Here is a 13,631-nt window from a genome sequence, read left to right as displayed (position 1 = left end):
ATGACCCTGGAGGTCCCTTCCGACTCTAGGATTCCATGATTCTAAGACACATTTAGGATTCTAAGTTTTCACCCCCCTGTGCTTAATGAGGCTGTCTCCCCTCGTTTAGGTGGAAATGTTTGGGGTTACAGCGAACGAGACCGGGGAGGAGAGCGCGGCCCTGCTGGAAGAATTTCTAACTCTGCAGAAAGAGATCTTCTCCGAGCTGGGGCTGCACTACAAGTGAGATAACGTGGGTGACTCGTGGTGGGTGTGGTGGGATCCGTACTGGCCGGTGTGACCTGTGGTGGGTGCGGGGGGATCCAAACTGGCCCAGGTGACTTTGTTGGGATCCGAACTGGCCAGTGTGACTTGTGGTGGGTGCGGTGGGATCCGTACTGGCCGGTGTGACTCATAAGAGAACAAAAGAGAAGCACAAGATTCTGTGAACGGAGGCAGATCATGATGAGAATGGTGGGCAGGGAGGGTTGCATCAGTGCTTCGTTCTCGTGGCCCTTTCTTGCACGCCCAGGGAAATGCTGATCGCCACTTTGGGGCCAGGAAGCCGTTTTTCTCAAGGCCAGTTTGGCTGGAGATCCTGGAGGGCTTTTTTGTCATCTTCTTGGTTTGGAACAGGGGTCACTGCGGGGGGGGAGGGAGGAGACGGTATTTCTGAATTTACTGCATTGTGCAGGGGGTTGGACTAGATGACCCTGGAGGTCCCTTCCAAATCTTTGATTCTGTGATTATCAGTGTTCCCTCTAAGCTGAGTTAGTGTGAGCTAGCTCACAGATTTTTTAGCCTCTGGCTCACACATTTTTGTCTTAGCTCGGGAAGGATGACTCCAGAGCAAGTAATTTATGCAGTAGCCAAATCACCTGCTCACAACTTTAATGCCAGTAGCTCACATTTGTTCACAAGACTCCACAGCTTAGAGGGAACACTGGTGATTATCTGATTAAGCCAATATTGGATCAGGCCAATGGCCCATCCAGTCCCACACTCAGTGTCCACAGTGGCCAAAACCCAGGGGCCATCAGGAGGTCCACCAGCGGGGCCAGAAACTCTAGAAGCCCCTCCCACTGTCCACCAATGCTCCTTCTAAGCAGTGGAGTCTTGTGAGCAAGAATTCTGCTTTGTGAGCTACTGGCATTAAAGTTGTGAGCGAGTGATTTGGCTGCTGCATAAGTTAGTTTGGTTTGGAGCCCTCCTTCCTGAGCGAAGGCAAGAATGTGTGAGCCGGAGGCTAAAAAACTGTGAGCTAGCTCACACTCACTCAGCTTAGAGGGAACACTGCTGTCAACCCCAAGCACCCAGAAGACAGCGCATCCCTTGCTCCAGACAGAGTGTTCCATCTACACCTTACGGCTAATAGCCACTGATGGGTCTCTGCTCCACGTATTCCTCCAGTCCCCTCTTGAAGCTGTCTGTGCTTGTAGCTGCCACCACTTCCTACGGCAGTGAATTCTACGCATTAATTACTCTTAATTACTCATGGTGGTGGATGGGATCCGTGTTAGCCATTGGGACTGGCGGTGGATGCGGTGGGATCCGTGTTAGCTGCTGTGAGGGACACCGTGTGTTTTGGCTGGTGTGAGCTGGCCCGATGGCCTAGTCATTTTGCATAGCAGACCGAGTCTCTTGGGTTCCACTTTGAGCCATCTGGATCAGTGTTCCCTCTAAGCTGAGTTAGTGTGAGCCTAGCTCACAGTTTTTTAGCCTCCGGCTCACACATTTTTGTCCTAGCTCAAGAAGGATGGCTCCAGTGCATACTGATTTATGCAGTAACCAAATTGCTCGCTCACAACCTTAATGCCAGTAGCTGACAAAGTAGAATTTTTGCTCACAAGACTCTACAGCTTAGAGGGAACATTGATCTGGATGTGTCGTGGAGAGCGTAACCGGCAGGCTCATAAAAGCTACAGCTGGGAGTCAACAGCTCTGGTGGGGCTTAACCGCTCAAAAGAACACCTGGAAACACGTCGGCAGCCCCTGCTAAACGGGCCCAAGTTGCCACTGAGAGGCGTTCTCCATCTCCGAGCCCTCCAGCGGCGCAACAGAGCAGCCGGAGAGCGTAACCGGCAGGCTCATAAAAGCTACAGCTGGGAGTCAACAGCTCTGGTGGGGCTTAACCGCTCAAAAGAACACCTGGAAACACGTCGGCAGCCCCTGCTAAACGGGCCCAAGTTGCCACTGAGAGGCGTTCTCCATCTCCGAGCCCTCCAGCGGCGCAACAGAGCAGCCGTGCGCTCGCCCACCTTCCCGGATGGCCTATTTGTCAGCAATAATAACTTCTTCATACGGCGCTGATCCCGCCATGGGTCCGTGGGCGGCAGCGTCTTGTTCAATAAGCATCTCATTAAAGTCTAATTGTTGAGAGGCCTGGGGAAGTGCGGTGGATCGGTAGGTCTCTTTAAAACGCCTGGAATATTAAAGGCCTTTGGGAGCCGGTTGTGAGCAGGACGGAGGGGGGAGGGAGCATTTTCCAAGTGCACCTGGTTCGAAAGCAGCTAGGGGTTTTCGTACAGTCGTTATTGCATCTTGTGCGTGTGTCTGTCCACAGCCAGGGAAGAGGTCAACCCCAATTAATAGTGGGAAGGAGGGTTTGTGGCTCAGTGGAAGAACATCTGCTTGGCACGCAGGAGGCCCAAGGTTCGATCCCCGGTACCTCCAGTTAAAAAGGCAGGAGGCCGGGGGGGTCCCCAGCCTTTTCGAGCCTGCGGGCTCCACTGGAATTCTGACGCAGGGTGCTGGGCACGACTGCCAAGTGGCTGCTGCAGGAGGTGGAACCCCCTCCCCCACACACACACACACGCAAAGCCCAAGTGGAGAGGGAAAATACACTGGGAAAGAGGAGCGTGGCAGAGAATAAAACCAAGCACTTGTTTGTTATTTATTTATTTCCCCCTATTCATCTCCCACTCTCCCCGCAAGCGGGCTCAGGGCGAGTAGAATCATAGAATCCTAGAGCTGGAAGGGACCTCCAGGGTCATCTAGTCCAACCCCCTGCACAAGGCAGGAAATGCACACATATCCCAGCCCCTGGTGATCCCTGTTCCACGCCCAGAGGATTGCTAAGAACCTCCAGGATCCCTGGCCAAACTGGCCTGGAGAACAATGGCTTCCTGACCCCAAAGTGGCAATCAGCATTTCCCTGGGCGCATAAGAAAGGGTCACGAGAACCCAGTCTGGTGTGGTGGTTAAGTGCGCGGACTCCGAACAAGAACTAGCGAGCCCTCTAGAAAAATGGTCTATCTTCTTAGAAAAAGACAAACGGGGGGCCATATTTTCCTGATTGAATTACCCACTACATTTCCCCCCATCGATATTAATGATAGAACCGGGCCAACTGCAGCAGATGTTTTATCTCAAGGTTATGATGTTAAGCCTTACTTTGGATATGTAGGATTTATTTAAGATGACTATGTGTTGTGTTATTTCTCGTTATATCAAGCTCAATAAAAAAGATTTTTAAAAAGTGCGCGGACTCTAATCTGGGAGAACCGGGTTGGATTCCCCACTCCTCCACTTGCAGCTGCCGGATGACCTTGGGCAAGCCGTAGTTCTGATAAGAGCTGTTCTTGAAAAAGAGCAGTTCCTGTCAGAGTTCTCTCAGCCCCACCTGCCTCACAGGGTGTCTGTTGTGGGGAGGGGAAGGGGGAGGAGTTTGTAAGCCGCTCTGAGACACCTTTGGGTAGGGAAGGGCGGGGGATAAATCCAATATCATCATCTTCTTCTTCTTCTAAGCACTGAGGCGACCCTTCCTGCCCTCCCTTTTTGTGATCTGCCTCAGTTCACAGAATCCGCATCGCTGTCCGATAGCCATCCAGCCTCTGTTTGAAAACCTCCAACGAAGGAGAGCCCGCCACCTCCCGAGGAAGCCTATGCCACTGAGGAACCACAATAGAGTCATAAAACCATAAAGAGCAAGTTATAACAAATCAATGAATTAACCAATTTTAAAACGGCAGGTAGTACAAATAACAGAGTTCATGAGGCTCCAGCAGTACTAAATGACTGGCAGCAACTAGGCCACAAACCGAGGAGCGGTGAGGAGTCTCATTAAGGTGGGCCAGAGACAGTTGGAAGATTTCAGCAAGGGAGGCCGAATAATCAGGTGCCTGGCGCCTCAACTGAAGGTCCGGTGGAAGAGCTCTGTTCTGCAGGCCCTGTGAAACAGTAAGAGGTCTCGCAGAGCCCTGATCTCAGACGGGAGCGTGTCCCACCAGGCCGGGGCCGGTGACAGCTGCCGCCATGACAAGGTTATTTTACTTTGCACAGCCCAGCAGACCTCCGACGGCCAATCGAAAGCCCTGTTGCGCAAGAGACTCCCCCTCCTCCCCCCTGGCCCCACTCAGTTTCTAAAAACACATGGTGGGCGCCGTGTTGGGGACCCCCCTGCAGTAGGCGATGCGGAAGAGCTCTGTCTGAAATCCCAGAGAGCCACTTGCCAGTCTGAATCAACAATTTTGACCTTGATGGACCGGTGGTCTGATTCAGTAGAAGGCAGCTTCATGCCTGTTCAAGGAACTGAGCCGTGTGCCTTTCTGGTCAGCTTCAAGCATGCCTGACGTAGAGGCTCCGGATAAGCAACTGGTTCTGGAGGTGGAGCAAGTCCCCTTCCCTCCATTAGCAACCTGACCAGGTAGAAAGACTGGCTGAGAGAAGAAGAAGAGGAGATAGGATTTATACCCTGCCCTTCACTCGGAGTCTCAGAGCGGCTTACAATCTCGTTTCCCTCCCTCTCCCCACAACAGACACCCTGTGAGGTAGGCGGGGCTGAGAGAGCTCTGACAGAGACTGCTCCTGAGAGAACAGCTCTGACAGAACTGGTTTTGATTTAATTTTTTTATTTAAATTTTTAATCATTTTCTCTAAAAAAAAAGGTGGAATACAGAAGGGAAAGGGGGTAGGGGGGAAATAGAGATTCATCAGGTTTGTCAAATATTATGAGTTGGTACATACAACAAGTAAAAATCAGATGCATTACCAAATGTATTACATATTTCAAATATAGAAGCAGACAGTAAAACATCGATAGTGCAGAATTTTGGGATAGATTCCCTCTCTAAAGAATAAACAAGAACTTTCCTAAAGTTAGCGATAATCTATTAACGATAAAAGATTATATCTTTAACAGTTGAACGGAACTTCTGTGCTAAGATTAAATCATTGTAAAAACACTGTCTTAATTGTTTATCTAAATCTAAATTTTATTCTTACTAATTATTTAATTACCCGTGGAATACAAAATAAAGTATTGAAACTAACATCAATCTCTCCATCACCTTTAATATGATATTCAGGTAATTCCAGAATTTTTTTAAAAGGTTAATTATTCCCGTAAACTTGCCATTTCTGCTGAAATTCTTTCAATGGTCTTTTGTTTAGATGATTGGTTCGTCTTGCCAGTGTTGCATACTGCGAGAGCTTGTGACTGACCCAAGGTCACACCAGCAGCTGCATGTGGAGGAGGAGTGGGGAATCAAACCCAGGTCTCCCAGATTAGAGTCCGACACTCCTAACCACTAGACCAGTGGTGGCGAACCTATGGCACGGGTGCCAGAGGTGGCACTCAGAGCTCTCTCTGTGGGCACGCGTACCATTGCCCCAGCCAGGCCCAGACCATCATTAAAGTGTCAAATTCTCTGCCAAATAATTGTAAGTAAATGAAAGCATTTGGGATTGCTTTCCTTACTTTGTTTGGATCATCTTAAGTTAATGTATGAGTTGTTTTTTCTAAAGTAAAACCTCAGTATTCAGGTTAAACTGCCGTGTTGGCACTTTGCGATAAATAAGTGGGTTTTGGGTCGCAGTTTGGGCACTCGGTCTCTAAAAGGTTCGCCATCACTGCACTAGACCAAACTGGCTCTGCCCTAGCCCACTAGTCAAGCTGGCCAAGGGTTGGCCGAATGCCACAGCTGCTGCCGCCGCCCTCAGTTGGATTTTCTCTTTCCCAACAGGGTTCTGGATATGCCCACACAGGAACTGGGCCTGCCTGCCTATAGGAAGTTCGACATCGAGGCCTGGATGCCGGGCCGGGGCGCGTACGGAGAGGTGAGTGGCGCAGGAGGAGTATAGGCCTTCCTAATGCAACGACCCATCCGGCTTCGTCCTTCGGGGTCAGGGCCAAAGAGCGTTTTTGAGGAAAGTGGAACGGGTCCCACAGTTTTCTGCTTGAGAGAAGGTGCCTGTAGGTGCCGGGGTGACGCTTGGCTTGTTCGGCAGGGTGCCAATTCGGAGACTGTCGCCCCTAGTCTAGTTGCAGCTGGCCTCTCGGGCCAGTCCCTCTCTGTGGAATCCCATGAGCTGCGCACACAAGACAAGAACGTCTGCTTTCCTTGTTGTTGTTTGGTTTTGCCGTGAAGTCGCAGCCAACTTTGGCGACCCCGGAGTGTTTTCAAGGCAAGAGACGTTCAGGGGTGGCTGGCCATCGCCTGCCTCTGCGTAGCAACCCTGGACTTCCCTTGGCGGTCTCCCATCCAATTACTGACCAGGGTTGAACCTGCTTAGCTTCCGAGCTCTGACGCGATCAGGCTCACTTTGGCCATCAAGGTTAAGGCAAGAGAGAACAGCGGCGCACCTTTCGTTGACTCCCTGTCGGTCTGGTTGGAAACCGGCAGAGGTATGAACCTTGACCACCTTACATAATCTTAATATAAGATTATGCATGGGAAAGAGCAGGTAGAGAAAGAGGTACTTTTCTCCCTTTCTCACAATACAAGAACTCGTGGGCACTCCATGAAATTGCTGAGCGGTCGGGTTAGAGCGGATAAAAGGAGGTCCTTCTTCACCCAAAGAGTGATGAACACATGGAATTCACTGCCACAGGAGGTGGTGGCAGCAGGAGGTGGTGGCAGCTACAAGCATGGACGGCTTCAAGAGGGAATTAGATAAGCATATGGAGCAGAGGTCCATCAGTGGCTATTGGCCACAAGGTATAGATAGGGACTCTGGGGCAAGTGATGCTCTGTCTTCTTGGTGCTTGGGGGGGGGCAACAGTGGGAGGGCTTCTAATGTCCTGGCCCCACTGGTGGACCTCCTGATGGCACTGGTATTTCTGGCCACTGTGTGACACAGAGTGTTGGACTGGATGGGCCTTTGGCCTGATCCAACATTGGCAACTCTTATGTTCTTATGTTCTTAAGCTTTAGAGCCAATCTGCACATTTACGCAGAAGGAGATGGTAGACAGAGGTGCTTAGACTCTGTCTGGGCTGTACCACTTCAGTTGCACACGTACTACACTTCTTTCTCACACTTAAATAAAAACACGCTAGTAATGTTACGAATTAGCTTACTGGGTGGGAAGAGGGTTTCCCCCCTGCTGTGCCAGTTTTCCACTTACAGGGAGGTGTTTTGGGGGAGGGCTCGTTTAAAGGGGCATGGGGGGAGGTATCTGTGAATGTCCTGCCTTGTGCAGGGGGTTGGACTAGATGACCCTGGAGGTCCCGTCTGTGATTCTAAGTGTCACCTTCCTAAGCGGAAATGAGATAGCCCTAAATCCTAACTCCTTTATTCTCACACCTCATTCTGCTTTAATGTTCAGCTTGGCTCTTGCCAAGATAGTTTGCCGGTGCCTGCCTCTGCGTAGCAAGCCTGGGCTTCCTTGGCGGTCTCCCATCCAGTTACTACCCAGGGCAGAACTTGCTTAGCTTCTGAGATCTGATGGGATCGGGCTAGCCTGGGCCGTCCGGGTCAGGGCAGAGACAGAGTGGGTTTGCCGTTGCCTGCCTCTGCGTAGCAACCCTGGATTTCCTTGGAGGTCCTCTCGCGTGCACGGGACAATTGAGACATGCTTATTGGCTTTTGCTTGTAACGGGGGGTGTTTTGAAACTACTATATCTTTAGTTGCCCTGCTGTTTTAGGCCATTCCTAACAAGGAGCGTACATTAGAGATGTGAAGGTCCAGAAAAAAACCGGAAACATTCGGGGGGGGAAACGTTTCCCCCCCTTTTTTTCCGAAAAATTGGAAAAATTAAAAAAAGAAAAGGAAAAAAAAATATTATGGAACATTTTATTTTAACATGTTGAATAAAATATTTTAAGATGTGTTCAAATGTTTTCCAAATCATTTCTTTAAAAAAATGTATGGTATCAGATTGATCTAATTTCTGTGCAGTGAAGACAAGCAAGTCCTAGGTTAAAAACTGAACTCTCCAATGCAAGAACAAGATGCATTTCTTCCTTTAGGAGGTGCCATTGTCACAAGAAAAGAAAAAGATTTCAGTTTTGTCTTTGCTTGTGGGTGGGTATTCTGTTTGCAATAATTGGCTCTTTTTGTAACAGGAACTCCTTTGCATATTAGACGACACACCCCTAATGTAGCCAATCCCCCAAGAGCTTACAGAGCTTTTCTTACAGGGGCTACTGTAAGCTCTTGGAGGATTGGCTACATTAGGGGTGTGTCACCTAATATGCAAAGGAGTTCCTGCTACAAAAAGAGCCCTGGATTTTTAATTTTTGAAAAATTTTCTTTCTCCCCCCCCCCCCCCCCTGAAAAAACCTGGGTTTTTTCCCGAGCTTCAAAATTTCTGGAAATTTTACATCTCTAATGTACATGGATCGTGGTTATGTACTACCCATAAACAGAATACTTCTTATGAAGCGCCGCGTGGTGTGAACTGACTATAGACCCTGACATTCCCCCGTGAGGAGCCACCCCCACTCCACCTCCTCTCGGATCGCGGCCTACGGCCTTCTTACTCCCGTCCGTCGTGGGAGGAGAGCGATGTCCCCAATATGCCCAGCTCTCCCCACCCTCCGTTTCATGGTCACGTCACGAGTGATTTTTTGAGACTGCCTGGAACGCTCTGACTTCTTCCCCCCCTCCCCCCCCCCGCCAGATCTCCAGCGCCTCCAACTGCACGGACTACCAGAGCCGGCGGCTGAGCATCAAGTACTACAACAGGGAGGGGCAGTTCCACTATGCCCATACGGTGAGTGGCGGCCAGTCGTTCGTGGCACTGAAACCCCATCTTCAGACTGCTGCGGGGGGCGTTCATGAGGACCCCCGGGAAGTCTCCCATCTTCGGCTGCCTTGACTTCATTGAGGGGCTTTCACATGTAGGGGTGTGTGTGTGTGAGATGGGGGGGGGGTGTTTGGGGCAGGGGCAGAAAAGCCTCCCCATTGGCCCTTAGCTCCCTTTTGTTCTTCTAGGCGTGCTGTGGTGACTAGACGGAACTTCCACATTCAGAGGCACGAAGCCCCTGAATCCCAGAGGCAACCTCAGGGGAAGGCCTCGGCCTCTCTGCCCTGTTGTTGGCCCTCCAGAGGAACTGGTTGGCCCCTGTGTGGGACAGGAGGCTGGATTAGATGGACCCTCACTGGTCTGATCCAGCAGGGCTCTTCTGAGGTTCTTATCAGGGGAAGGCCTCGGCCTCTCTGCCCTGTTGTTGGCCCTCCAGAGGAACTGGTTGGCCCCTGTGTGGGACAGGAGGCTGGATTAGATGGACCCTCACTGGTCTGATCCAGCAGGGCTCTTCTGAGGTTCTTATCAGGGGAAGGCCTCGGCCTCTCTGCCCTGTTGTTGGCCCTCCAGAGGAACTGGTTGGCCCCTGTGTGGGACAGGAGGCTGGATTAGATGGACCCTCACTGGTCTGATCCAGCAGGGCTCTTCTGAGGTTCTTATCAGGGGAAGGCCTCGGCCTCTCTGCCCTGTTGTTGGCCCTCCAGAGGAACTGGTTGGCCCCTGTGTGGGACAGGAGGCTGGATTAGATGGACCCTCACTGGTCTGATCCAGCAGGGCTCTTCTGAGGTTCTTATCAGGGGAAGGCCTCGGCCTCTCTACCCTGTTGTTGGCCCTCCGGGGGAACCGAATGGCCCCTGTGTGGGACAGGAGGCTGGACTAGATGGACCCTCACTGGTCTGACCCAGCAGGGCTCTTCTGATGTTCTTCTGAGGGGAAGGCCTCGGCCTCTCTGCCCGGTTGTTGGCCCTCCAGAGGAACTGGCTGGCCCCTGTGTGAGACAGGAGGCTGGACTAGATGGACCCTCACTGGTCTGACCCAGCAGGGCTCTTCTGATGTTCTTCTGAGGGGAAGGCCTCGGCCTCTCTGCCCGGTTGTTGGCCCTCCAGAGGAACTGGCTGGCCCCTGTGTGAGACAGGAGGCTGGACTAGATGGACCACGGGTCTGATCCAGCAGGGCTCTTCTTAGGTTCTTATGCCATCGATCTTGAAGAGACATCCCAAAAAGCCTACTAGCTGGGGGGGGGGAGGATGGACAGGACCCCCCCACACACACCTTATCTCTTCTTTCTCGACAGGTCAATGGCACAGCCTGCGCCGTCCCGCGAATGCTCATTGCCCTCCTCGAGTCCAACCAACGCAAGGTTTGTTCCAGCATCTTTGAGGGTGTCTGCACCCAGGAGATGCCTTTATCGCTGTCATTATTATTTACAACATTTGTATCCCACTTTTCTGGCCCTATAAGGGTTGCCACGGCCACTAACAATTTAAAACCCATCCAGCAGGGGTTCCCCAACAGGGGGCTGCCAAGTGGGGGCGGGTAAACTCCGCTTTGGAGGCCCACGGGAGGGGCCAGGAAGAGCTTTTGGAGATCTCACTGGCTGAGCAGATGTTTTTAAAAAATGTTGCTTGGGCAGCAGCGGCCACCACAGCACAAGGCCCATCACTGTGACTCGAGCTGCAGTGTTAGAAGAGTCAAACAACAGATATATACACTGCAAAAACCTTATTTGTAAGTTAAAGTGTTCTATATGTTCCATCTTATAAAGTGCCTTGTGTATTATTCATAATATTCTAAAACAGGTATATATATTCATTACATGCAATATCAACAATAATCATAATTGTACAATCTAATAGCTACCACTCAGTTTACATCCTTTTTACACAATCAACCCCAAGGGGAGTTTCTAGAGGGGGAAGTTTCCTTTTGTGGTTACATTGTTTGTTGCTGCCTTGAGAAAGACAGGAGTGCTCCGTCTATGAATGTCAGCTGCTGAATGGGCCTTTTGTAGGACCAGCAACAAACATCAATTTAAACGTCAATGTAACCACAAAAGGAAACTTCCCCCTTTAGAAGACTTTCAAGCAAGGAGAAGCGGGTGTACAATTCTAGAAACTCCCGTTGGGGTTGATGGTGTAAAAAGGATGTAAACTGACTGGTAGCTATTAGATTGTACAAACTGATGATTATTGTGGATATTGCATGTAATGAATATATACCTGTTTTAGAATATTATGAATAATACACAATGCACTTTATAAGATGGAACATATAGAACACTTTAACTTATAAATAAGGTTTTTGCAGTGTATATATCTGTTGTTTGACTCTTCTAACACTGCAGCTCCAGTTTCCACTGAAGATAAATTGTGGCAGCCATTTTGTGGCTGGCACCGCCTCCAGGGCAGCCATTTTGTGGCTGGCTCCGCCTCCCGGGGCAGCCATTTTGTGGCTGCATCCAACATACAGTGTCAGACTTCCCAGTGTCCCCACAGGCTCAAAAACGCTGGGGACCCCTGACGTAACAAATAAAATTACATTATAAGAACCCCTAAAATCAATACCCTCCCCAACATATATCATGAAAGCAATTTTTCAGTGTTTTAAAAGTCAAGCCCCAACGGGAGTTTCTAGAATTATAAGCCCGCTTCTCCTTGCATGAAGTCTTCCAAAAAGGGGGACAGCCTTCTTGTATGGATGCTTTTTGCCGGTCCTACAAAAGACACATTATGCAGCTAACGTTCATGGACGGAGTACTCCTGTCATTCTCAAACGGGCTGTCCCCCTTTTTGGAAGACTTCATGCAAGGAGAAGTGGGTTTATAATTCTAGAAACTCCCGTTGGGAGCCCCCGGAGGCAAGCTACACTCCCCCGGCGACAGACCTGCGTCCCCAGCAGGGTTCCCTCTAAGCTGAGTTAGTGTGAGCCAGCTCACAGGTTTTTAGCCTCCCGCTCACACGTTTTTGCCTCAGCTCAGGAAGGGATGGCTCCAGAGCAAACGGATTTATGCAGCAGCCAGATCGCCGGCTCACAACTTGAATGCCAGCAGCTCACAAAGTAGAATTTTTGCTCACAGGACTCCACAGCTTAGAGGGAGCGTTGGTCACCAGTAGGGGGCGGTAGCAGAGAGCTGCCTTTCAGCAGTCTTGCAGAAGGCTGGAGAGAGGTCTTGAGTGTCCAAAGTAGGGTACAGATGCCATCCGTTCCCCAGTCAAATTGCTCTGTGGCTGCGACCCGGGTTCCCTCTAAGCTGAGTTAGCGTGAGCCAGCTCGCAGTTTTTTAGCCTCTGGCTCACCCGTTGTTGCCTTCGCTCAGGAAGGAGGGCTGCAGAGCGGACTGATTCGTGCAGCAGCCAAAGCGCTAGCTCATAACTTTAATGCCAGCGGCTCACCAAGTAGAATTTTCACTCGCAGGACTCCACAGCTTAGAGGGAGCGTTGGCTGTAACTTGGTGGGCCTGGCCGGAGTGAAGCCTGGTGTGCTCTGTTTACCTGGCTTTAGGCCATGTAGACCAGGGATCCCCAGCCTTTTGGAGCCGGTGGGCACTTTAGGAATTCAGACGCAGCACGGTGGGTACATCCACAAAATGGCCGCCACAGGGGGCAGAGCCAGCCACAAAATGGCCGCCACACCATCCCTTCCGCCCCACAGCGAAGTTCCTTGTGTTGTCGGGGCAGCCGTTGCCAAAGCAACCTTTAAAGAATCCACACAGCCGATCAGATCTCCAACAGCCAACCAGAAGCCTCACCAGGCCATAGCCCCACCTGACCTGCTTCCTGAAAACACTCAGCAGGTGCCAGGGAGGTTGTCTGCGGGCGCCACGTCGGGGGACCCCCGATGCAAACCGTGAAAATGAGGTTCTGGGCCCGCGACGTCCATTTAACCCTCCGTCCCCATCCCCCCGTCCCCGCTCTCCCACCTGCAGGATGGCAGCGTCCAGGTGCCGGAGGTCCTGCAGCCGCTGATGGGCACGGAGATCATCGGCAAACCTGGCTACACCCCGCTGAAGTACATCGGCCCAAACCAGCCCAAGAAGCACTGACTGGGCGGCCAGAAAACCCGGGGTGGGGGGGGAGGTGTGCTGGAAGAGGGCGGAGAGGGCTGGGGGACACACACACCCCGAGATCCAGCCTGAGTGGGGGGCAAGGGGGACAGCTGGCCCTGGGGCGAGAGCGGCGTCACTGCTGGGGGAGGGTTGCTGTCTGGTGACAGACGCGGGGAAGCCTTCAGTGTTGGCCGCAAACTGACCTCCTCACGCCTCCCTCTGCGTCAGACACACGGCTGGGGAGGGGGCCGGCGGACTCCTGTGCCTCCGGCACGTCGCGATTTGGAGACCTGACCTCCATCCCGAGGTGGGGGAAGTCTGAGACGCCCCGAGATCTTCCAGGAGAGCCAGGTTCCCTGTGTCGCGTGCCGGACCCAACCCACGATTGTATGTGTGCTGGGAAGGGGGGGTTCCGGTTTCCCTTCCCTGCTGCTCCCGAACTGTTAGCCCCTCTCCCGAATGAGCTGAGATCTGGCTTTTGTCCTCTGTGTTGTCCTCTTAAAACACCCTCCCCCCCCACCCCCAAAATCACACATGCCCAGGCTGGGAGCTCTTCTGCTGGAGGGGCCGGTTTTGGTTTCGCCAGACGGGGACAATGAAAATGGGAGGAGAGGCTCCCGGAATAAAGGTGACTGG

At 51.6% G+C, this 13,631-nt stretch overlaps 1 protein-coding gene across 1 annotated transcript in view; it reads left to right on the top strand.

The window, feature by feature from the left end:
- SARS2 (seryl-tRNA synthetase 2, mitochondrial) overlaps positions 1-13,508 on the top strand; it is a 39,057-nt gene extending 25,549 nt beyond the window's left edge. Inside the window, exons 11-15 of the mRNA XM_015425015.1 lie at positions 110-222; positions 5,943-6,036; positions 8,825-8,917; positions 10,245-10,310; positions 12,876-13,508. Of these exons, the coding sequence (XP_015280501.1) occupies positions 110-222; positions 5,943-6,036; positions 8,825-8,917; positions 10,245-10,310; positions 12,876-12,992 (483 nt within the window). The 3' untranslated portion in view covers positions 12,993-13,508. The remainder of the gene's footprint in view (positions 1-109; positions 223-5,942; positions 6,037-8,824; positions 8,918-10,244; positions 10,311-12,875) is intronic.
- The last annotated feature ends 123 nt before the right edge of the window (positions 13,509-13,631 follow it).

Source organism: Gekko japonicus, unplaced genomic scaffold (genome assembly GCF_001447785.1).
Source record: "Gekko japonicus isolate JY-2015 unplaced genomic scaffold, Gekko_japonicus_V1.1 scaffold2296, whole genome shotgun sequence".
NCBI lineage: Eukaryota > Metazoa > Chordata > Lepidosauria > Squamata > Gekkonidae > Gekko > Gekko japonicus.
The sequence above is the reverse complement of the archived record's forward strand: the minus strand, read 5'-3'. Positions and strand labels throughout refer to the sequence as shown.